The sequence below is a fragment of the Ambystoma mexicanum genome, chromosome 5q, assembly GCF_040938575.1.
Source record: "Ambystoma mexicanum isolate Mex_15411 chromosome 5q, UKY_AmexF1_1, whole genome shotgun sequence".
In the NCBI taxonomy this organism is placed as follows: Eukaryota; Metazoa; Chordata; class Amphibia; order Caudata; family Ambystomatidae; genus Ambystoma; species Ambystoma mexicanum.
This window is the reverse complement of record NC_090933.1, coordinates 886,904,423-886,929,788: the sequence shown is the minus strand read 5'-3', so window position 1 is coordinate 886,929,788 and position 25,366 is coordinate 886,904,423. Positions and strand designations below refer to the sequence as shown.

The 25,366-nt window shown below is 45.8% G+C and overlaps 1 protein-coding gene across 2 annotated transcripts in view; it reads left to right on the top strand.

Annotated features, from left to right (window-relative positions):
* INTS8 (integrator complex subunit 8) overlaps positions 1 to 25,366 on the top strand; it is a 2,196,017-nt gene that overhangs the window by 496,256 nt on the left and 1,674,395 nt on the right. For both annotated transcript variants that reach the window (XM_069621379.1, XM_069621380.1), the window contains exon 7: positions 6,960 to 7,142. In XM_069621379.1, coding sequence (XP_069477480.1) covers positions 6,960 to 7,142 — 183 coding nt within the window. The remainder of the gene's footprint in view (positions 1 to 6,959; positions 7,143 to 25,366) is intronic.

Sequence of the window (25,366 nt, the reverse complement as noted above, 5' to 3'; positions counted from 1 at the left end):
GCTTTGCAGTATTAGCTCTTGCTACATGTGTGAATTGAACACTCTTAGGGCGACACACCAGCCTCAACCCCCTTCCTCTGCATTATACACTGTGTGTTGAATTGTGTTCACTGCCCATCAATGAGATGTGGGCGCCTGAAGCAAACCTCCTCCCGCCCCATACCTGCACCACTTTATTTATTTTACTTTGTCATTTATAGAGCGCACCAAGCCCGGAGGCATCAGGGCGCTGGTAACAGTAGGTATAGTTAGCTTAAACATAGTACAATCAATTCAGTTTCGTGATGCAGTCAGTTCGGTTTCTTACGGTTAACCGTAATAGGTATCTGGACTTTCCAACGAAACCCTTTCCATCAAATGTTTTGCAACACATTTTTTTTCATTGTATGTGTGTGTGGGATAAAGGGTTAATTTTGTTTGGGGTGGGTTTGCAAAGGTAAAAAACAGGGTTTGGGGGGTGATCCCCCCCTTAAAAATAAATATTACTAAAAACGCATTTATCCCACACACACATTCGATGGAAAAAAATGTGTTGCAAATCTTTCAATGTAAAGGGTTTCGTTGGAAACTTTTGATGGAAAGACCATAAACCCCAGTAATACATCGAACGCTCAGTAAAGGTGTAGTAAAGGTATTTTGGCTTAAACATAGTTCAGAGCAGAAACAGGTTAGTGCATTTAGTTTGGATTCTTACTGTTACTGGTAATGCATACAGAGCTCCGTTTAGTAATGGTTATTTTATTATCATTATTATTATTTTTTCATTTACTTGTTACAATTTACCCAAAAAAATGTTACAAGAAAAAAAAAATAAGAAAGAAAGGCAAGGAGGGGAAGAGAATACGGTTCTCAGCTCCCTCCCTGCAGGTTTTTCGACCAGCAATAGCGTCTGAGGTCCAAGGTGGCCCACCTACAAGTCTTACGATTGTTTCCAGTCTTACAGGCCCCAACCTGATTCCAGATTGTAGTCTTGAAGCTTCAAGGTCATGAAGAACTGCGAGACCGCTATCACGTAAGAGGTATTATCCCCCTCTATTAAGCGGTTCCACCAGTCCTCTTCGTTATATATTGTCGATTCCTTAAATAAGTGGCCCAGATTAACTGTTCTCAACCTTGACAAAGAAGGACAAGTCAGTAATAAGTGTCGAAGTGACTCTATGAGGGTCTTGTTTTTACAATAACGACAGCTGGTGTCCTGTGTTAATTTTTTTATAGTTCTGATCTCGTTCGTTGGCAAGAGGTTCATTCGCACTCGTAGGAAGGTATCTCGATGTGCTTTGCTTGGGAATTTTTTTAGATAATTCGGTAAGTCGTTTAAAACTCTCTTTATTGGTGGCAGATGGTTTATCATTTTGCTTCTCTGCTCCAAAGCTGTCGTCTGTATCCTGTCTCATTCCTGCAGTTTTTCTTTTACTTTGTTCGGGTTTTGGATGAGTTCTTCTTCAGAACTGTTTAGTTCTGCTAAAGTTTTTTTATGTTCTTTCTCCCAGCACGTCAGAATTTTACTTTTCTGTTCTATGGTTTCCATGCGAATGATAGACATTACATTCAAGCAGTACTGGTTAGTACTGGTTATGCATCTTGTGTGAAGAGCTGGGTTTTGAGGCTTTTGCAAAACGTCCTGATGGATGATTTGGCCCCTAGATGGAGAGGTGGTTATTCCAATATTGTGCTGCTACTAGAGGGAAGCTGCAGCCCCCTGCTTTCTGTAGTTTGAATTTTGGTATTGAGAGTAGATGGTTCTAGTCAGTCTAGTCGAGTGTCTTTTCTTGAATTTGTTGGCAATTTATTAGGTGCACTGTTTGCCAAGCATTTGTGAGTCGGTGTGAGGATTTTGAATTGTATTCAAGCGTGAACTGGAGCCAGTGGACACTTCTAGCTGCAGATATGTGGTCTTTTTTAGGGGTATTCAACACTGCTCCTAAGGCATTGTTTTGTATCACTTGTAATTTGTTTACATTGCCCATAGACGGTTCGGCTAATAGGGCATTGCAGTAGTCGTGTCTGGACATAATGATGGCTCTATCTGGGTAATGCAGCTGCCGGAAGGCAAGAAGGGCCTGCCTGGATTGATAAATTTAGTTGTGTAGGCTGAGAATGAGGATATTGCATTCACCTGTCTGGTTAGGGTGACAGAGGCATCCAGGTATATTCCCAAGCTTTTTACCTCTTTGGGGACTGAGATGCAATTGAGATCTATAGTAAAAGATTTGTTGGCTTTGTCCAGTTTGATAAGACGTTTTTGTGATCCGACGAGTAGCAGCTCTGCTTTTTCGGCGTTCAGCCACAACGAGTCCTGGATACTTTGGTACATTGTGTTCAGTGAGTTAGTGTCGGTAATGTAGTCACCCGATATGGGAATAAGGATTTGGGTATCATCCAAATAGTTAGTGTAGAAGATACCCATTGAGTCGAGGAGGTTGAAGAGTGGCTTTGTGAATATGTTGTATAGCATAGGTGAGACACAGGAACCTTGGGGGAAACCACATGGGACTGGGGCAGGCAGTGCCAATACTGATGGCGAGAAGACTCTCATGGTCCTGTTAGACAGGATTGATTAAAACCAAGCTATTGCTTGGGGGAGAAATGGGCCGCTGAGGCAAAGGTGATAGCAGAGTGTTTTGTGATCTGCTAGATCGAAGGCAGCTGAGAGATCGAGCAAGAGGAAGAGAGCTACTTTACTGTTATCTTTGAATTAGTCCATTTGTATTTTTAGATTGAGGAGAGCAGATGCTGTTCCGTGTCCAGGGCGGAAGCCAGATGGGCACAATTCTAGAAGATTGTTCTTTTCCAGGTAATTTTGGATCTGTAAGTATGCTGCTCTATCCAATATTTTAAGAAGGAAGGGGACAGTTGTGATAGGATGATAGTTTGTGGGGATGCTAGGGTCGAATGTTGGCTTTTTGAGGAGGGGGAGGACCGAGGCGGCTTTTAAATTAGTAGGCACCATGCTAGTGGTAAATGAAGTGTTGCTGACCAGGGCAATGAACAGGGCTAGCTCAGTGGCACACTCTTTGATGACGGGGGCCGGGCAAGTGTTGCCTTGACATCTGGAAGGTTTTAGGCCTTTGATGATTGAATTCACTACCAGGTCAGATACTCTGGAGAATTCGAATGGCTGGATAGGATGGTCATGAGGCGCCAGGGTTTGAGCTAGGAGTGTTCCATTGGTCCTAAGGTTTTTTTTTTTTTTGCTCAGATTTTGGTTTGGAGAGGGAGGATATTTTGTCCTGAAGTGCTTTTGGATATTGGTGCACCAAGTAATGTCTTTGAGGCAGTTAGCAGGAGGGGAACTGAGGAATCTAGTTCACGCAGAATAGCAAAAAGCTCTCTAGCGCTGGACTGTGCACAATCAATCCTTTCGTTGTACGAGCCCTTTTTTTGCTTGGCATATGCCTTGTTTGTTGGTTCGGTATAGTGAGGTGAAGTGGGCTTTGTTGGTGTCTGATGGTTCCTTTTTCAAATTGTTTCCACGGATCGCTTTGAGGAGCGAAATGTTTTCAGATTTGTGGTGACCCATATTATATATGTTATAATGGTGGCTGTGCGGGACAGGGCTAGTTTAATTGACAGTAGTTTGCCAGCTTGGAACACTGGGTTGCTGATTTCTCTAATAGGTAGTGCCTTTCTAGCAATAAAGACTATCCCCCCCCCCCCACCTTTAGATATTGGTCTAGCCTTACTAATGATAGTGTAGTTGTCTGTTATGGCCAAGGATAGGGAGGGGGCGGCTGCGGGATGAAGCCAGGTTTCTGTAATGGCTAAGATGTCAAGGTGGCTGGTTGTGATGAGGTCGGAGATATGTAAATGTGCAAGTAGTGACCTAGCGTTGATGAGTGCTCCTTTGAGGGGTTCTAGGAGGAGTGAGTCGGGGCTAAGGGCTCCATTTGCCTTGGCCGCCGCGGCCCTGTGTGCATTAGCTGAGTGGTCACTAAAGTTCGGTTTGGGCAACTTAATCACGGTTGGAGAGTTTCTCTTATGAGAGGAGTAAGCCGCTGAGCTGTTGGTGTCGGTGGCAGCAGTTGCACCCTCCTGCTGTAAACAGATTGAGAAATTTGTGGATTGGATTTTAGGTCTACAGATTTTAGGATGGGCACCGTGTACTGTTTGGCTAATAAGACTATCAGTGGGCAATGCCTTTGTGAAGGTGGTATTATCAACACTGTTAGTAGGCGAGATAAACTCTAAGGCATCCAAAACAGTTGAACACCCTAGTACAGTTTGAAGGCAAAGCATTGTCATTATTGATATCAGACAACATTGGTAGCAGGTGCGATAAGCACTAGGGGATCTTCATAAGTTGAACATGCTATAGTACAGTTTAAAGGCAAGGTCATGGTATTAATGACATTTTCAATACTAGTAGGGGGAGCAACCAGTATTATGGTCTCAGAAGCAATTGCAGTATACCCGGAATGAGTATACTCCTCTACCAAAGCAGGTGTGGCAAATAAGGCAATGGCATTATGCTCGCTAGTGTCCGAGGTATAGAGTAGCTTTGGAGATGTGTGGCTGAGGAGCAGAGGTGAATCGGTTACAGGGGGTGAGGCTCTGTGGTTGATGGTTAGTTTGGACCCATCAGTGTTTGGTGCATAGTTTGCTTGCAGGTTCGTAGCGATCTGTACGTCAGACCTTGTTGAAGTATTGGTTAGTATAGTTGTTGAGAGACCTACTGCCATGTGTCAGCAAGGAGCAGAGTTCCTGAAACGTTTGCGCTGTGTCTGGTTGGCAACAGGTTCTATACGTGAGGTTCGGGGGGCTAGCAGTGCAAGATTGCTAGTGGATTTCAGATTATGGTGGTGGTGGCGGGCTGAGTGGGGTGATAGCCTGTATTGGGGTATGCGTCTGGCATCTAGCTTAGTGCCCTGTACAGCTGACCGAGAACCAAGCCGAGCGAATCTCGGGTGTGTTGGCATTGGTGTGAGGAGACTCATTATGTGCATTTTGAAACGCTAAAGAAGGGGCTTGTTTCGACACCGTGTAGGGCACGCTATGGTATTACAATTGCTGCAAGTGCTACTGTAGAGTTCTGCCTTGAGCAGTGAGAGGCTACACAAGGGGTGCGCAGTAGGAAGGAAGGAGGGTGGGATGCTGTCATAGTCAGGGTGCCTTTTGTCGGTAAAGATCTTGATCCCATGGAGTATGAGGGATAAGCGGTGCCGGTGCCGGGAATGGTTTGTGTACTGATGCCAACCTGAGCCTGGCGAAAACTTCAGAGGGTGGTGTACGGGAATGACACAGCAAATCTGTGTGGTCATTTTTTGAACAGGGTTGTGGGGTGCGTCTAGTTTGGATAACAGCATGATGGTAGGGTTGGGTCGTGGGGGATTGCACAAAGGAGGCAATCTTTCTTTTGTGGGGCCCTGTTAGAGCATGACCCTTTGAGAAGCCCATGTGCTTACCTTCCGTATCAGCTGCAATACTCTGGCCGAACCAGATAACTGTAGACCTACGCAGAGTTGGCATGGCATTGGATCAACGCGCTTCTATGGTGTCGGATATGGGTTGCCATGGTGAGTGGGGACGTGTCTACATTGGTGGGCATGTCCGAAAGCGATGCAGTACGGTCACGGCAGAGACCAGCAGCGACGCTGCTGGCCATCTTCCCTGGCCTTAGCTGGTGGCCTTGTGGGGTGGCCGGCGTAGCCTGCCGGCTAGATGCTAGGTGCCCATACTTTGTTTGTGAGCGAATGCCTCTCACCAAGGGCTACCTGCTTATCTTGCTATGAAAGCCTTGCTTCGTTTATGCATATTTTTGTGGCCAGTGGGGACCTTCGGTAGTCACTCGATCATCTTGTTGCTACTGTGGGACCTGTATTACGAGGCGTTTGGTCCACATTTCACATGCGGCTGGGAGAGGCATCCCCTGCTGTTTCACTCTTGTGTCACTGTGAATGTTTACTGCTCCGATATTCTCCAAAGTGCCCATTGTTCTTTCCAGCTTACATTCTCATTTGATGGTGCTCTTTTAGTGGGGGAGCTAGCATTGACCATCAACCCCCACCTCCCATTCAACAGAGGATGTCTTCGGGCTACAACCGCCTTACCCCGCTGTCATTTTGGTGCTAGGTATCTGTGGTCTCTCAACCGACTTCCTTTTGCTTCTAAGCAGTCCCTGTTGTTCATGCTACTTCCGCCGGTCCTTATGCTATTTCGACACCGGTGGGGTAGGTGGGAGTCACAGTATTGATATATTTTAGAGCTATTGGGGCATCCCAGCAGATCCGCCACGCCTTCCGGATCTCATGTTTTTTTTATTATTACCTGTGCAGAATAACTGTCCTGTGTTGCTGATATTGAATGCTGACTATTTCATAAGTTTTTTTCCTACAATTACATGTAAATGCGAATATTTAAATTACTGTGTCGACTGCTTTATTTATGTGAGAAATAACTTCAAAAAATGATCTGTAAAGAAGTGTAAAGGGCTGTGTTCATATGCATTGCAGGTGAGAGCCTCTACCGTCTTTCCATGGTGATACGTGATTGCGTAAATTCCCTGAGAGTAAATCTTTCTCTGTTGGCCATCAGCGTCACCAGCATGGGGGTATGCTCTGGCTTGTACTGCAAGAGCAGTCAATATTAACTCACCTGTGTCTGTCTTGTCTGTTATCAATAGGGCCATGGTGAACAAGGATGGGTTGCAATTTTAAATGCATCGAAATGTAAGTGATGCCCGTAGCAAAGAAAAGTTATAATACATTGCTATTGGGTGGGTGCATAGTGCTGTGAGTGCATGGCAGGTGTTCCGGCAATTGATTAAGAAGCGGTGCAGGGGGGAGCGGAGGGGCGTGGTGAGCACTGCTTTAAACATATCCATGGAATTAAAACATTCTGTAGTGCAGGTGAGTACTTTACATAGGTTTTTCTTCTAAAATGAGATCCAAATTCCTTTAACGTTTTGTGATATTTATTAGTTAATCATTACTGTTGACAAGTCAGTTTTCCATTTACTTTAGTTAAAAGAACAGGCTGAAGATTCCATTCTGGTATTGGAAGCTGCGCTCCAAATGCAAAAAGATCTTTACATCCACACAATAAGGACACTTGATTTATTGGCCGTGGATCCTGGTACACTAAATGGGGAAACTGAAAATTCAACTGCCGGTTTGAGAATTAGCACAGAAGAAATACAGTGGCAGGTAAGAGTCTAGGATGCCGCTCATTGTAATTTTTACTTTTCTACTGCTACACTCACCTATCTTTTAAGCCCTTCATTTGTAATTTCCAAAGCAGCATTCTCTTCTTTTTCTCTCAGTTCGGAATCTAATATTTTGGTAACTACTCACCTTTATGATATTTGTACCATTTAATTTATGTTTTGTATATTCTTCTCGGTGTGCAAGCTTTTACAAATGAAGTAGTATGTTGGGTGCAAGAGTTGCAGGTTTTTCACTCTGAGTAATCCAGCGCCTCAGTTTTGCAGTTTTGGCGCTGAAGCCTCAGGTTTCCAGTAGATCTGCTTAGAAAATTGTATGTTTTGGTTTTACTGTCCTACTTATATCTTGAGATTGTGTGTGTCTCGAATGTCCACCCTTTGCTGAAGCTAATTGACTCTAGCTTAATGTCCAAAGATGCGTTTGAATGGGGAGTGCACATGGAAGCTAATTGCAATCAGTGAAGGAGGAGAGCATGACCAGTGGGAGAATATAAACTGTGAGGTAACTGCATTTACGGAGATCTGGGAGGTGGAGGTAAAGAGAAAGTGGGAGGAAGAAAGTAGGAGATTGCAAACAGCATGCTCGACTGCATTCATGAAAGGTAAGGAAAGGACAAAGAGGAGGTAAAAGAAGCAAAGAAGCAGAGAAGCGTGCGCTAGAATTGAAAAGGGTGCTATTGAGGGCAGGAAATCAGAGATCAGGACCTTGGGCAGGATGCAGACGAAGTGCAACATTCTGGCAAAGTTAGAAGAATTGCTGAAGTACCCTCCCTTGACACTAACTCATGTGAAAATCTCACAGCCAAACTAGCCATCCACAATTCCCAGACCCTCACTATTCAATTAATCTACAGACCACCTGGCCCTATTGGAACACTCGAAGAGGATATTTCCACCCTCCTGTCTAACAACCTAAAAACTACCTCCCAAGTCCTCTTACTAGGGGACTTCAACCTGGGCTTTAATGACACTGAAGACCCACACACCTCAAGTGTTGCCAATATCCTAACAATATCCTAACTGACCTTGGCTTTACACAAAGAGTGCTCCAGCCCACTCACATCAAAGGCAGAACCCTCGATTGGGTCGCAGACTATAATTGTAATGGTCAAATCTGGATTGACCACCACCTTGTGACATTTTCACTAGCAACTAAATGACAAACCCTCACCACTTCCCAGCTTGCCCCACCTCTACCAACCAGGAACAAAAAAAACATCACCACTGCTAACCTACTCCCCACTCTCAACTCGCTACCGGAAAACCTGGGTCCCGAGGCCGTGGTGAATGAATATAATAAAATCATGTCTACCTCACTAGACTTAATCGCACCTCTTAAAATGCGACCAAGTAAACCTAAAGCCCACCTCAATCCTTGGTTTACTCCACACCTGAAAACTTTACGAACTAAAAGAAGACAATGTGAAGTAGCTTGGAGACTATGTCCTTCTGAGGAAAATAAAGCAAACCTCCACATGACATCTGCCTTATACAAAAGTGAAATAATCACAGCTAAACCTACAACTCCAAAGCTAATTCAAGTATAAAATAACTTTTTGCTATTGTAAAGGAATTAGAAGCCCCCATCCCAGCTCCTGATAATTGTGTCAAAGACAAACGTTGGTGCTCCAACATACAACAAGCACTGGCCAATAAAGTTTCAACCCTACAAACTAAAATAGGTAATAGAAAAACTGCACTAACTACGCTCACCCCCTCCCCCTGCATAAACCCAACTACACCCCCATAGCCACAGTCTGCCCCCCGCTTTAAATTTTCTAAAGTCTCCATTATAGAGACCGAAAAAATTATTCTATCGCTCAAACCCTCTAATAGCCAGGGAGATCAATGTACTGCCCAAATGATAAAGGATGCTGCCAGAGATTTGGCCCCCTTTATCACAAAACTGATGAATGCCTCTCTTCTGGCACCATACCAATCAACCTCAAAGAGTCTTGGGTGCTCCCATTGCTTAAAAAACAGACATTAGATCCGGCCATCCCTACAAATTACCGCCCAATCACTACAGTGCCCTTCCTCCAAAAGATCATAGACAAAATGGCTTATTTACAAATACATAAATACCTTGAATCCATCCACTTGCTGGGGGCCAGCCAGTCAGGCTTTCGGCCCCAGCACGGGACTTAAACAGCCTTAATAGCCCTAAAAGCCCAAATGGACAAGCTCAGAGAGAAAGGGAAGCCAGCCCTCCTCTTGCTTCTGGATTTATCAGCAGCTTTCGACCTGGTGGATCATGGGGTCCTCTGCAGGTACCTGGATTTGGCAGCTCACTTCTCAAAAGAAGCCATACTATGGATTGAATCCTTTCTTAACAACAGGACCATGAGTCTTCTCCCCTATTGCAGCCGCAGACCCATCCCCATCTCCTGCGGAGTGCCTCAGGGCTCTTGTGTCTCTCCTACCCTGTACAACATCTTCACGAAGCCCCTGTTCGATGATCTGGATCTTCTTGGTATCACCTACACAAACTATGCAGATGATACTCAGATTCTCCTACCACTTACTGGTGATTACGACAAGGATTTGGCCTTGGTGAACAGGTTATACCTCCTCATCCAGGCATGGATGACCACTCATGGACTATGCCTGAATGATGAGACTGAGATTATCTTGGGCACTTCCTCAGCCCTTAAAAAACTGGGACCTTCAATATTGACAACAACTCTATCACAGTCGCTAGTGAGGTCAAAACACTGGGTTTCTACCTGGATTCGACCTTTTCCCTCAAAAAACAGGTTAATGCAATGGCATCCGCCACAGCATACACGTGTAAATTAGAGTAGGTAAACCCTTCCTGTCTAACAAAAGTTGTATGATCCTGGCAAGAGCTCTTGTACTGTCGAAGTTGGATAACTGTAATTCTCTCTAATTTGGGGCCAACAAGGAAATTATCAAGAAAATCCAGCTCCTCCAGAACAACGCGCTCAGAGCAGCACTCAATATCTCTAGGAGAGAACATATCTCTGAAATGAGCAAATCCAACAACTGGTTATCCACGCAGGATAAAATCCAGTTGAAAGTGGCCTCTCTCACTTAGAAATGTCTAAATAACGCAGCACCCTCTTACCTTACCAAGAGAATCACCAGAAAAACCTCTATAAAACCATCTAGATTATCGAACACTAATTGCCTCTTGGTCCCTATAATTTAAGCTCTCAAGAGTTGGGGGACGTAGCTTCCCGGTTAAGGCAGCCCAACTGTGGAACCCCTTACCCCCTCCCTGGCAAGAAGATCAATCCTACACACAATTCTGACAGAATTACATAAGACTTTTGAAAAATCCAAACCGTCATCCTGGCATATGACGACCTTCCACTTTCTGTTCTACCTGTATAGAGCAAAGTAGTTCCATATTATACATAGTATTTTGTCTGTATCCCGACCTCTTGTCTTGATGTGCATACCGGTCTCATGTAAATATGTAGAAGTATGCTTTGTAATAATGTTACCACAACTGTACATAGTTTTCTATCTATAGCCTTTCTACGCAATTTCTATCTTATCCGGATTGTATTCTCTGTACCATGTAAATTTATCTATGTAAACGTACTATCTGTAACCAAGCAAATTGTCTTATGCAATGCGCCCTGATACCTTTGGGTCTGGGTCTGGTGCGCACTAAAAGTTAATAAACAAAATGGAGTCTTTCTAATTATGCAATGCCAGTGCATTGAATAGGAGTCCTCGTTCTCTTGAATCCGCATACATTTTTTATTTGAATTCACTTGCAATCACATTTCAGTTTACATTCTTTTAAACTCTCATTACATACAACTGCATTTTTCCTTGACGGGGTTAAAGGACCAAAAAAGTTTGTCGGGAGCTGAGGTGTGGAGCATGCAGAGAAATTGGTATGGAACACATCATTGTGGTGGGCTGATAGAGGTGTACGATGTTTGAAGAGATGGGGAGGGACAAGTCTGATCGGTTTTAGGCAGTGTCCATATAATTATTGCAAATGCCAATGTGAGATGGGAGAGATCAGCAACTTCGAGTGAGGAACACATCTATTTCTAGCACTACTGCTGGTTGCTAGTATTGTATTGTGAACAAGTGTTTAGATGCAAGACTCCTACTATGATATTGTTCATAGTCGCAAGTTAGAAAGTCCAGGGTATAGCCTCATTCCTTATTTTGGAACAAGATATCTAAAGAGTTACTGCAAATGAAATATGACACACCCTCAAAGAGCAATGTACTGGAAAACAGAACTAGGACATCACAACAAGCTACAATGCTACAGATCTGTGGAACAAAAGTTTAAATTTGCAAAGCACCTACATTTGATTAGGAAAAAACAAACAAAGCACAGGCGAACTCACCTACTCACCAAATACAGACTGGGTGACTACAAACTGGAACTAGAGACTGGCCGACACAGCTCAAACAAATTGCTTAGGAAGGGCAAAAATCTGTAAACGGGTTGACTTGAAAAAAGCAGAAACTGAGACACTTTCTGCTGTATACAAAAGACATTTAGGACACTTACTTATTTTACCACATTCAGCAATTATAAGGTTTTTCAATATTTTTTAGAAAAGAGAAAAATAAGGCAGTTTAAACAGATAATGGGACAAAGCGTGCAGAAAAGCTGTGCCCTTTGTGAAGAAAGTTCTCCATTCCTGAAACGTGCAACTGTTGCAGTTCCAGTGTTTCCCATCAGATCTGAAGGGTAGCAGACCCTTGGATCAAAAGAGGATCAAGACGAAGGAGCCAGTCCCAGTGCAGGTGTATCTAGTGTGTGATTTCACAGGCAGTTCAAACCAAAGGATCCCCAGATAGCCCTGAAGGCTTTAGCTATGGTGCACCAGCGAAGAGGGGACCAGCAGACCCCTGGGAGGATGAATTATTGAAGACTACGAACAGCCTGTGTACATGGGCCAAAGTGCGTGAAGAAAGACCTTTTCAGAGTGTTAATAGAGACGTGATATGCTGAAAATAATTGTATTTACAGAAAACCCACTGTATGCAGAAACAAAAAGTAATTTATTTTGTTTGAGAAATTGTGGTTAATGAAATGAATTTCTGCTTATGTTTTTTAAATGTATATATTTTCTTAGTGTATGCAACTTGAAGTATGCCGTTAAAGTGTACCCTGTTTTGTGCCTTTTGTGCAGCTAATTGGATGTCATTGTTGTAATACACATTAGTTTCGCCTGGAAGATGAACTTGAAGTCTTATTAGTGTATGTGTAAGGCAACAGCTCCCTTTAGAGGTGGTAACAGGTGAAACTGGCGCATGACTGCTTCGGACAACCATACCTCAGGCCTTTTATCATATAGTATGATTCTCTAAGAACTCAGCCATTGGTCCAAAGTTGTAACGCGCTAAGTAGGGGTTAGACATTCATAGTGGTGCTTGGCGCTAACCGGAGATGCTCTGTTCCTATGTCATCCACATGCTTAGTTGCAGGATTCCAATGATGGGTAACCGTAAGGAGACCTAGAGAAGGAAGGTTCCTTGAGACCAAGCCAGCGAGATGCCAGCAATCAATGGGCAGCACGAGCTACTGGGACTTTCCAGATAGGGAGATGGAAGCAGGGTGCTTGCCAGGTGTGCCCAGATGAAGAAAAACAGTCCCATCAGACACAGGGTCTAGATGTAAGCGACGGACACAAGGGTGGCATGTTGATTGGCAAATAGTGTTATTATAAAGTAAAATGGGGGAGCTGGAGTAAAACCTAACTAGCCCTATCTCTACGGGGTGTCTCTGCCTCTGCAAAACTAGCTAATGAAGCTGTCTGCGTCAGAATGTCCAAAGTAAAGTTTGCCGTCCTTTGTCCAAAACCTAGTCTGCCCCTCACAAGCTAAACTAAGTATAATATGCAAGGGATACATTTCTCTTGACTGCAGACCGGCAGCCCGATCTTATCAGCCAAACACAAAAGTTCCAAAAGGTGCAGAAAATCAAGCCAATGTTCCACAAGACTTAAGGGGTATCTCCCTTCCCCCCAGAGTCTTTCCAGCATATGAAAACAAGTAAAGGCTTCACAAAGAAACATTGGTTTGGGTCCCTTTCTTCAGGGTCTTTCCATTATATGTGTGCCTCTATTAAACTGCATTGTGTGTGAGGGGGTTGGGGGGGACTCCTGTCATTTCCTTAGCACCCCTTCCATGGTTTACTCTCCTGCTAAGAAGGGTACTCGTTCTTCTATTTAACCCACAGCTGTGGTTTACTCTCCTGCCAGGGTCTTTGGATGTCTTCTGAATATGCAAGCTTAATATTTATGCATTTGTCTCCCAGAACCCCCTTCATTTGATTAATTTTCCAGCTCTCCTCTTCTCCCGACCACAGCCTTGTTTCTCTCCCTTGCCAAGGTCTGAGATACTTTCTTGCGTCCACAAAGTTGCTTCTCTCTTTAGTGATGCCCAGGGGCTTGATCCTCCAGTATGGGTCCCAGACCCCCTGCAAGGCCCCGGCAGTTGCAGCGTAAGTAATCAAACTTCATATTTTCATATTACTTTTTCATAATGGGTCCCAGTCCCCCTTCACATGGTTATTCTCTTTCCCCTCAACCACTTGCTCCCTCTGGGTTTCCCCAATGTTGGGCTTAGCCAGCCTGTTAACTGTAGGGTCTGGATCGTCCCTCTCTGGTTGCTCGCTGGTCTCCCAGGGCTTTCAGTGACTTCTTGGTCTTTCCAACATGCTTGCCGTTACCTCTCGGTGCTTCCTTTGCTGCTCGTCATCCGTCTCCCTGCACTCTCGTGGCTCTGCTCCGCAGCAGGCGACTTGCCTCTGTTTCAGTCTGCTTCCCAGTTGGCAAGCTTCCTCCTAGTGCGGTTCTCCATGGGACATGCTATTCTCCTCTCTCTGGCCGGCCTTCACGTACCTGCAGGCTCTCGTGGTCCACGCCAGACCAAAAACAAAGATGCAATTCTCATGCTGCCTCTCTGCCTTTGATTGAGATTCGGCCAATCGGGTCCAGGCAAAAGCTAGTATGCGCGCTGTCACTCACGTTGGTGATAATCATTCCTTACGTCGTCTTCTTCATCCCAGTAGTAACTGAGATGTATAGCCATAACACATGGTTGTCTCGGGTAACAAAGGATGGATTGGGAGGGAAGGTAGTAGGGGGAAAAGGGTAATGTGTTTTCCCAAGCTGGTCACCACTCTCAATTGGGTTCTCTCTCCCCATGACATCCTCCCGCTGAGCACCACCCCCAGGGGGAATATCTGGTAGCGGCTTCACCTTCCTGGCCTCATGGAAAGGCGCCCCCCCCCCATCTAAAGCAGCAGCGACCTCTTGGGATCCGTCACAAGAGCTTCTGCTTTTTGTGGAGGGGCAACGAAGGCTTCGCCAGCAACTTCAGTGACGTGGGTTTTTTTAGGCAGTCGAAGTGATCCTGCTGTCGCAGCTGCATTGGAGGGAAGGGGTGCTGCACTCTGTTTCCTCTTGGGCATTGGAGAGGTAGGGGCTTGCCATGAAATTCCTTGGAGCACTTAAGATGCAGTTGCAGAGCTTCACCCCTCTTGCTCAAGCAGCAGAATGGCTGAATTGGTAAGGGGTCTTCTCTTATCCCTGCGTGGGAGACTAGGGGGGGGAGGGGTCCCACTCTATTTTCACATATTAAATATAAATTCAAACATTTTGCACCAGCCAAAGGGTTGCCACCAATTCAGTTATCTCCAAGCATGTAGAGGGGGGTTTTACAAAGGACTAAAAGACAGGTGTCTTTTATGCCAGTTAGAACTGGCTCAGGCTAGAAAGATATCCTGTAGGTACCTGTAGGAGTGGGTCAAAAAGAAACCCATCTAGATAGAAGATCCTGCCTGGTGCAGGCCATTTTGCACAAAGAACAGCTGATTCCATCCTAGCCACATGGCTAACGGGGAGAGCAAAACCACCCCTGGGACACTTTGAATACCCAAGCCTTAAGAGTCTTGTAGACTCTTAAGGCAGAGCTCAAAAACACAGAGCCGCTCTGAGGGACTTCAGATTAAGCCTAGCTTGGAGGAAAAACGGGAATCCTAAATCAAAGAATCCAGTAAAAAGTACAGGAGACCACTGCATCAGGCTGCCAACTGGACTTCTATAAATGCTGAAAAACAAAATGATCACTCCTGGAGAGAATGCATCACTGTACCCTAAATATTTACTTCTGGCAATATTTTACTAGCATGTCATGCCAATCAAGTATCTTATATTCAATTTTATCGTAGAAAAGATATAATTTGTTATGAGCATTAAGGACCGTTTGAAGTGGTAGGAAGTAGTGAAGAAGTTGGAGTGAGTGTCTTTTTAGTGGAATTTCTACTATGGAACCTAGATTGGAGGGCAGTTGCAGAGATCGCTGTCATCTAGTTAGGAAGTGAAGGCATAGACCTCTGAACGCACACTCCAAATTAAATACAACCTGCTAGTGAATAAAGCCAAGAGAGTTTTGCAAGGATAACAAGGTTTTATATAATTGTCAGCAAAGACCTCTGCTACCCGAGAGCGCTCTGCCAAAAATTACACGTGCAGCACATTAAAAAGGCACAACGCATCATCAGTGACATAATCATATATGGTAGAAATCCACATAGCTGATTTGTGCAGACCTATGTCGGGGCCTGCTCCATAGGGGATGGCAGGCCCTAATTGGCTGCCTCGTCCCCGTCGATCTTGGTGTACATGGGTCAGCTGGGCTCATCCTTACGGTGAAGGCCAGGGCGAACATTAGAAACACTCTTATCTAATCGAAGCTAAATAACAGGAACTAGTTAGTCATTCATTGTGGCAGGCACCTGAACATCATATGAAAGGGGTGCCAGAGAGAAAGGAGGTTAATATATACAGTTATTTTTACCCCCACATCCAGGGCTTCATTAATACCACAGTTCCCGCACCCAAGGTGCCCCCCCTGGGGTTTGATCTATGATTTACCTTCCCTGCTGCCTCATGATACGAAAAGACATGCGTTACTATTGGAGAGATATGCAGTCGGGCGGGTTTTATACAGTTGTGCAGGCTTTAGATCTGTGGTGAGCATTCTGGGACAGTCAGGATCAGGGGGTCAGATACTTATCGGTATGTAAAGAGGTAGGGGGTCAAGGGCGCTGTGACAGTTTAGTGGTGATGGATAGACACTGGGCAATTTGCTATGCAATTCTGTAGGTTTGCTAGTCAAATGGACACTTGTGTAGCAGAGTTAGCTATTTACGTCTTATGTTGTAATAGGCTCCTCCTGTAGCTTAGTACAGAGTGAAAACAGCCTCCTCACAGTTTCCTCACAAAAAACTGCTCCCGACTGTGCTCCGACTCCGCTTCGCTCTGCGAGAGTCTTAGATTGAAATAGGCTCCCCCTGCAGCATAGTAGAGAGTGAAAACGGCCTCCTCACAAACAACTGCTCTCGACTCTTCTCAGACTCCCATGAGTCTTAAGATCCCATGAAAAGAGCTACCATGCAAGCTTTGGCAACCCATGTATCTCCCTGAGTCATGTCAGTAAAGCATTAATTATTCAATTCAATCAAATGGAATTAAATTGAGAGACCGAAAGAAAGAGACACGCGCACAGAGAGAGAGACAGAAAGAGAGAGGAAGAGGCACTCGCTCAAAATCATAGTCTGGGTTTTGGTGGTAGTAATAAACCCAAAAAGGAAAATGTTTTGAGGAAACTGATTCAGAGTGGCTGAAGAGTACCATGATGGCACTCCTAAAACTAATGGAAGGGATCCAGTTTTAAAAACAGGGATGAGCTGGGATCTGTATGAACAACAGAAACATATGTTCCAGTATTGTCGTGTCTTATACCTTCCTTTCAAACACATTTACCATAGTCCATTTTGTCAAAAATAGGTTTGCCATTTATTGAAAATCATATAAATTCTGAAATTGAAAACACTCATCGTTCACTAACCTTTGCTGCAAAAAGTGTGAAAAATGTGTTACCATGAAGTGCAATGGCAATGTGATTAGCGACAGAATGTGTATACAAACATTTTAAAGCCAATTTAACACCGTTAAAACACAAATTTAAAATAATTTTTTTTTTCCTGTTTCTCACTCTGTGCTTTTTGAATAAGGGGGGGGGTGGGGATTGTCTCCCCCAACATATTTCAGTCCATTCAGTTGGTCCTTCCTTGCAGGAGTTGGATTTGCAGGATGGCAAAAGATCACAGAGGATGAGTGATAAAGGGATACCTTCTTGAGGTGCTTTGAAATCTTTTTCATTTAGGCTGTAATTCACTAAAAATTCACTTTTGTTTGTGAGAGGAAGCTGGGGGTAAGAAGTAAAGAAGGTCTTACTGTTCCTTGCTATGATGGAGGCCTTCCTTTGGCTAAGGATATCTGTAACCCTAGCCCAGATACCACACACTCGTCTTGTAATCTATTTGTATGAACAGATCATTGTTGTAATATTCTTGTAGCTTGTGAGTCAAAGGTAATATGGTTCTCCAGCATGGGGTCTGGCATGGATTCACATGCTCATGAATATTCCCCGTCAGGCTGGGAATCCTCAGTAAAAAGGAAAACAGTTTAACTTTAACTTACAAACTGTATTTTTCCCATAAACCAATCACTGTCCTCTGGGCCATACTGCCCCCAGCCAATGACAGTCTTCTCCCCGAACCCCTCCTCTGGCAGCCATCTTCAGATTTTTACCGCGTGCTTCAATGTTGGGAGTCCTCGAGTTTACTCTGTTAGCGAGCTACTTCTATGTTTTATTTTTTTTTTTTTTGAAAAAATTTTGTAATTTTGTTCATAAAGAGCCTGTGTGCTCTTCTCTCTCCATCTGCCGAAAGCGGGGATCCGTTGTCTGTGATTTTCAGCACCCCTCAAGGACGAAGATCGTCAAAGTTTCCAGAAGGCCATCGGGCCTACTTCGTGCCCTCCGACCATAACGGAGAAAAAGGAAGATCCCTCTTCAAGCCCTGTGCCAAGTGCGGGCTCCGAAATGTGTGTGTTGAGGACAAGCACCTGCAATGCCTCTACTGCCTGCATCTGGACCACAAGGAAGGAGATTGCGCAATATGCCGTGGCTTCTCCAAGAAGACAGCAAAGGACAGGCACAGTAGACTGGCCGTGTGGCTTAACGCCAAGGCCTCTGCCCCGTGCCCCGAGTGGGGGCATGCCTCACCCAAGGCCGGTTGGTCTGAGGAGCGGGCTTCTTAGTCTTGTGAGGGCGCCTCATCCGTGGGGCTCCAAGGTAAGGCTAAGCACTGCAAGCGCCGGTCCACCGAGGTCACTGCAGAATCTGGTCCCACAGCAGACAGGGCGCGATCGACATCACCCTCCGCCTCCATTGCCAGCCGGCAATCGAGCTTCCCCTCGAAGAGAAAGTCATCCAACCCGGATAAGCTGCTGAAGAAGCCAAAGAAGCCACGGACGGAGGAGAAGGCGGCTGAGCTGCCCAAGAAGGCCCAGGCGGCACTGGAAAAGTCTTTGTCGACGATAGAGCTGGTGGTGGCTGCTCTCTTGAAAGCTGAAGTGGCTAACCCGGAGAAGGTAGCCCCACATCGATGAAGGTATCCCTCCATCCGAAGCGCGATGCTGCGGTGGTGACTTTGACAAGCTCTGCCGGCACATCTTGGTGTCGGAGATCCAGAAGAGGATGCCACAAGGGCCTGTTCCAATGGTCCCCCCGATTTTTTTCCCCCATTTCAGCCTCCACATCTGCGTTGGGTTCCATCTCCCCCCAGCATACCCGGACACGGGTACAGGGACGGATACGGCCACGACGGACGACGATATCGTCAGAACGGGCAGCGGGTCCCCGCAGCCTAGGACGTCCCCGCCGGACTAGTGGGATCATTCCATTCTATGATTGCCAAAGCCTCTGAGCTGTTCCAGCTCATGCCAGAGGAAACGACGAAGGAGGGTTTCCTATACCAGAGGCGCGAGGCCAAGAGGAAGACCATCATGGTGGTGCGCCTCCTGGACGACATGTGGTGGTAGGGCCTAGCCCTCTTGAAGCACCCTTGCATGGCACCAGCCAAGAAGGATAGGCTGGAGAAGAAGTACTGGGTTCCGGAATCCCCGCCCAAGTGCCTGAGGTCGCAATCATCGCCGGATTCGGTGGTTTGGGCGACCGTGAGGAAGTGGTCATCTAACCCATCCTCATCGTCTTTAATCCCTCTGGACAGCAAGAGAAAGAAGTGGGACACCATGGGGAGCAAGGTAATTTACACTCTGGCGTCTACCCCATTGGCAATTGTTAGGGAGAATTCTCCTAACCTAGTGAGTCCCCCAGCAGCTTTGCTGGATTTGTGGGGTTTATTTTTTCTCCTGCCAAGAGTGAGACTTTTACCCTCACTCTTGGACATGATTTGAGTGTGTCTCTTTGACTCTAGATGTGTTTAATGGGCTATGGGGTCTTTTACTCCATAGGGCTTCATGTGTTTTTGTGATGTGTGTTACACAGCACCCACAGTACAGTAACACAGGGGTGTCATAGTGACCCCCCAGTATAGACTCCATACCCTGGGACTGACTACTGTCTCCCAGGGCATGTAAAGTCACCATTGACTTTACTAGTCTCAAATTCCGAACAGAACCAGTACAAACCATCATATTGTGGACGTACTGGCCGGGGCAATTCGATTGCCCCGGGGTCTGTTAGTCGAGGGGGCACGTCTCCGTCCCCCCTGATGGAGTTTTGGCTGGTGGCAGTGGATACTACTTTTTATATTCGACCGCGAATATATCCCTATGGGATTTCCCATTGTTCGAGGCTACCAACTTTAATTATTTAATTCCTATAGCCTCGAACATACCACCGGTTTATTTATTTAATATTAATTCTCCGGTTGGTATTTTTTGCCAGAACTCGGTTCTAAAATGGCGTTTGTGTTTGCTTCTGTGACTCCAACCCAAGTTGAGCTCTTTGTTCCACTTTTTGGCGGGCTTCTCCACAGAAGTCCTCCAAAGTGGTGCCACTCTGTCTGGGGTACTTAGGAGGGGTGGAGGGGGATTTAGGCACCCTGGACTGAGTTGCCTAGGCAACTCAAGTCGCACTCCGTCCTGATTGGCCCAAGCATGTTTGAGTGACAGCTAGGCTGAGTGAATGGGGGTTTTTCCTGCATAAGAGCAGGGCTTTGGGGACTGGAACTTTAGAAGTCGCCACAAGACCTAAGAATCCGATGAGGGAGAAGCTGAGCCGACCTGCTACGACGACACCACCGGTGGAGCCCTGCTGAACCGTCTCACCACTTTTCCCAACGACAGAGGAGATATCCAGCCCGGAGAGTCTTCTTCCTTCGACTGGTGGGGATAACCAGTCTGCTTCCTTTTTCGCTTCCTGGAGGATCTCGTGGCCGCCTTGCCTGTGCCAAGCACCCCGGCAACCGGGATACCACGTTTTACCACTACCGCGAATCAAAGGGTAGTACCTTTAACCGGAAAACTCTGCGGCTGGTTTCTTCCCTGGCAGTGCAACGACCTTCATCTTTCCTCCACGTCGAGATCTTCTCTTCCTCTGGACGACGCCGCGACTTGCACCCGCTGCCAGGAACAACTGCTTCCGCTGGAGGATCCTTTCCACATAAGGTACCGTGTTCCGCCTGGCTTCCCTTGCAACCGACTGTACGGGGTAGATTTAGCCCCCGGCTTTCGACCCTGGGTTAGCCTGGGACACCCTGGCTAAACTTTTCTGAAACCTAACTAAAACCTTTCTGAACTCCCTGCAAGACTTTTTAAGCCTTTTGTCATGGTGTGATCTTGGGTGCATTTGTGCCCTGCTCTCTCCTTTAGTGGGCCCGGCCTATGGACTTTGGCTCACAAGTAACTTTGGACTTTCCTGCCTTGCTTAAGAGTTCCTAAGTATTAGTGTGGTGTATTTTCTTACATTCTGCCTTTTTCCCTCCCTTTTACGTTAACTTATTGGAGTGCCATCTATAGTTAAGCGCTCACCTCTGTCTGGAAATAAGTGGTGTTAACTAAGACTTGTCTGATAAGGAATAAGGGATGTATATATAATAATATTAACTGTGTTTAGAGTGATTTACCATAATAGTCCTTGAGTGTTTCATAAGTGTGTTTTTAAATAAATAATTATATACCTTGATACCAAAGCTCTGGTCAGTGTTTGCTTGTGCTATTGTATCTGAGTGCCTATTGTGTATACTTTGCATACTGCCTAACTCTTCTTGAGGGAAGTTTGACTGCTCAGCCACAGCTACCAGGTAAATCTGGGTGGTGCAGACTGCTACCAAGTGGGTTTACTTCCAACACCTGTAGTCCTAAATCTTTTGCAGTGGTCCCCAAGGGAACTGCACAGGTTTCTGCCTAACAGCGATCCTAGGGAGCTGTGGTACAAGCTGTCCGATTCTGGTGTTCCTCCCTGACGAAAAGAGGATTGAGGCGATCTCCTTCTTCCTGGAGGGAGAGGTGGCGTTGGATCACGCCATCACAGTGGCGCTGGACGTTGCTGACACAGGGTTTTTGTCAGATGGGGAACGGTGTCTGCCTTCGTTGCCAAGGCTGTATGAAGGTCACATATTTCTGCCAGGAGGCCCAAACAAAGGTACTGGATATGCCTTTCGACTGAGATGACCTTTTTGCCAAGGTCATTGACGAGTCCCTGCAGGCCATCAAGGCGGAAATGGCCCGTGCCCTGGGCACCCTCCAACAGCACTGCTCTTCCTTTCGTTCCTCCAGAGGAAAGACAGGCAGGTCTCTGAAAGGTTTCTCCTCCTCGTACCATCAGCCTTCCAGAGCCATGACCCAAGAACCCCACAGAGGCCATTCCCAGACCTACGGGGGAGGTGGACAGCATTGTGGTCGCCAGCAGGGCGCTGGCGCCGAAGCAAACCTGCACCGGGCAAGACGTTGGGCCCCCACCCATGCACCCCGGTGATAGGCCGGCTGTTGAGGTTCATCAGCCAGTGGGAAAGATCACCACTGACAGGTGGGTGCTGGATGCTCTCTCCCAAGGACATACCCTGTCCGTGGATCCCACCGGTGGCCAATCGGGAGCAACACGTCCTTCAGCTCTTGGAGGCAGTACGGGCCATTATATGAAAAGGGGCGATGGAGCTGGTTCCCCGGTGACTCCGGGGCTCTGGCGTCTACTCCGATACTTCTTGGTAAGAAGACGGGGAGCTAGAGGGCTATTTTAGACCTGCAAAATTTTAACAAGTACCTCAAGTCTCAATAATTCAGTATGGTCACGTTGCAGCATGTGCTCGGCCAACTGGAAAGAGGGAACATCGAAGACGCCTACTTCCACGTACCTATTTACAGGAAGCACCTCTCATGGAAAATGGCATTCTTTGTGGCCATCACCACTGCCAGGAGGGTGTGTGAGATACAGGCTCTATCCTGCAAACAGCCATACCAGACTTTCCACAAATCGAGGGTTGTGCTGCGGACGTCCCCCTCTTTCATGCCGAATGTTCCGTCAGAGATCCATCTCAACGAGCATTTGATGTTGCCTGTTTTTTCCCGCAACCTTTGCCTTTGGCTGAGAGGGCCTTGCACTCGTTGGACTTTGCTCATGCCCTGAGGTTCTACGTGGCACGCATAAAGAGTTTTCGAAAGACTTCACAACTGTTCGTGTCCTGTGAACCATGAGAAAGCCTTGTCCAAGGTTTCCATCTCAAGGTGACTCTCCGGCTGCATCATGCACTGTCATCGGTTGGCTAACAGACCACTGCCCGGCTGTCCGAGAGCCCACTCTACCAGAGCGATTGCTGCGACTACTGCGTTCCTGGCTGGTGTGCCCCTGCTGGACATCTGCAGGGCTGCTATGTGAAGGTCCACGCACACCTTCATGAAGTTCAACTGCGTAAACAGGGATTCCAGGGAGGAGTCCAGAGTCGGCCAAACAGTGCTACACAACCTGTTCGCTGCTTATGTTGATCTTTGCGAAATGTTGTACTTCTGTGTATTCGTTATCCATGAGCATGTGAATCCATGCCAGACCCCATGCTAGAGAAAGAACTAGTTACTTACCTGTAACTATTGTTCTACAGCATGAGTCTGGCATGGATTTACATGAGAACCGTCCCTCCATCCCCTCTGCGGCTCTTGATCATACTGCCACTTTCCATGCTTATCAAATCTGAAGATGGCTGCTGGAGGTGGGGCTTAGGTAGAAGACTGTCATTGGCTGGGAGCAGTATCACCCAGAACACAGTGTTAGGACAGTTTTTTCTGAAGGCCAACTAAGGGCTTAGTGAAACCATTCAACTGAGGCAGTACAAGACTCCACTCTTAGTATAAGGCTGTACCACCTGAGTTCGGCCTAGTGTAGACAGAGCAGCCAGGCTTATTTTTGGAGGGAGAGAGGGCTGTAGAATCAGTACAAATGAAATTGTAATACAAATGGTCCAAAGAAACACTGAAACATTATGTATTGTAAAAATAAAGGATTTATTTAAATACAGGTAGGCCCTGATACATCTACGGGTAAATAAGTACTGTCTGACAGCAAATGTAATCACAATTATCAAAACACAACACTATGCTTGAAGGTGCACAGTCCGAAGCTTAAACCATGGAACACCTAACAGTATAGGTCACACCTATTCTTGGGGAGTAAAAGCCAATGGTTACTTTCACAATTACGTTCAGTAATGCAAGGGCAGTAGACCCTACCAGTTGTACAGTGACTCTCCATACAAATCACATAATCAGTCAACTGGACAGTATACATTTTGTGAATAGTGGAATACTTATTCTAGGTACAGTAAAAAACCTATAACTAATTTTGTGATAACACCAGTTGTACTAGGTGCGTAAACCCTCAGGATGGCACACAGCTAACTCACGTTAACTAAAACCCATATACTTTTTTAACCTTACAACGAAGTCCAGGTTATATCTTTCCCAGCTATACAAGTAACTTATGCATGACTTATAAGCAGTGGTCGAAGAGAGCAGGAGCGGTGGTCCTCTGCTTTTTTAAATTTAAGTTTTACTGCTCCTATACTTTTATTTTAAAAAGAAACCGTTCCGGAACGGTTCGTTTTAAAATAATAGTGTAAGAAGTTGAAACTTGCACTTTCAGTTCACTGCACCTTAAACAGCAGGTGCATGTGTTTGGGGGTTTGTATTGTGCGTTGGAAGGGGTGTGGTGATGGGGTTTGTGGGAAGCAAGGCAGGCCAGCAGGGAACATAGTTCACTCATTCATGTCGTACACTTAGACCACTGCTTATGAGGGACAAGAACCAAAAACTCTTCTTATGTCTGTCTACAACAGTACAGGGAAAGCAAAGTCCCTAATGTTACATTTTACTGATTGACTCAGTTGTTCTAGGTAGGCAACAACCCAATACAGACTTATTCTGGACAGGCTAGCAGCAAGTCAGGGGAAGCAAGACCCAGTTGAGGGACAATCATATAATTATCCTAACATGAATAATCTGGTGAAACCAACACATTACTTTTGGGAAGAGGTACAACCAAATCACAGGTGAGTAATATACCTTTCCATCTACTTTCTATTAGAATGGCAAAACGGTTACTAAGGAAAGAAAGATGTTAACCATTTAAGAATAGTGCATCACACATCCAAGGTAAGAACTTGTAACTGTTCACTCTTAAGTTACGGTTACCAACCAACTCTTTACAAGTAACTTGTAAACACTTATTTTCTTTTCTAGGCAAAAGGCCCAAACCCTAAAAAGTATTTCCCTTATTCTTGGAGCATGGTGTTCACAGTGGCAGAAGGGTCACTAGAGACTAGTGACCAACAGACGGTGTCAGAATAGGTTCTTAAGTAGCTAAAGTCAGAGTTCCTTAGGAAGACTGGGCAAACAGGTGAGTACTTTACTTCTAGGGTTAGAAGAGGGTCCAGGGGCTTCACAGAAGACACGCTAGCCGGATTCTAGTAGTGGGACTGGGTGCACTGGATGAGAGGCCTCCCCATCACTGAAAACACCCCACAGCTACACAGAAATCCCAAAAGACTTAAGGTAAGCACATACCCACAGTTCCTCAGCATTGAAGAAGATTTTGCTGCAAGAGGACATCAGGATCTGCAGCCAAATACCCGGTCAGTGGATTGCTTGCCATGGTAACTGAACGCAGGACATCAGAAGGAAGCTTGAGCAGGGATCAATGAAGAAGGCTCTAGGCAAGGTTTTCCTTGCAGCTGAATGCGGTTCTGTGGATTTGGTGCCTTTTCAAGGAGCACAGAAGACAGAAAATCGCAGTTGAATTCTCGTCATTACAAAGGTCCAGCACTCTGTTGAGGGGACTTTTCGGACTTGATTAGTGTCTCTGAAGATACACCAGCATGCTCACGAAATTTCTGTG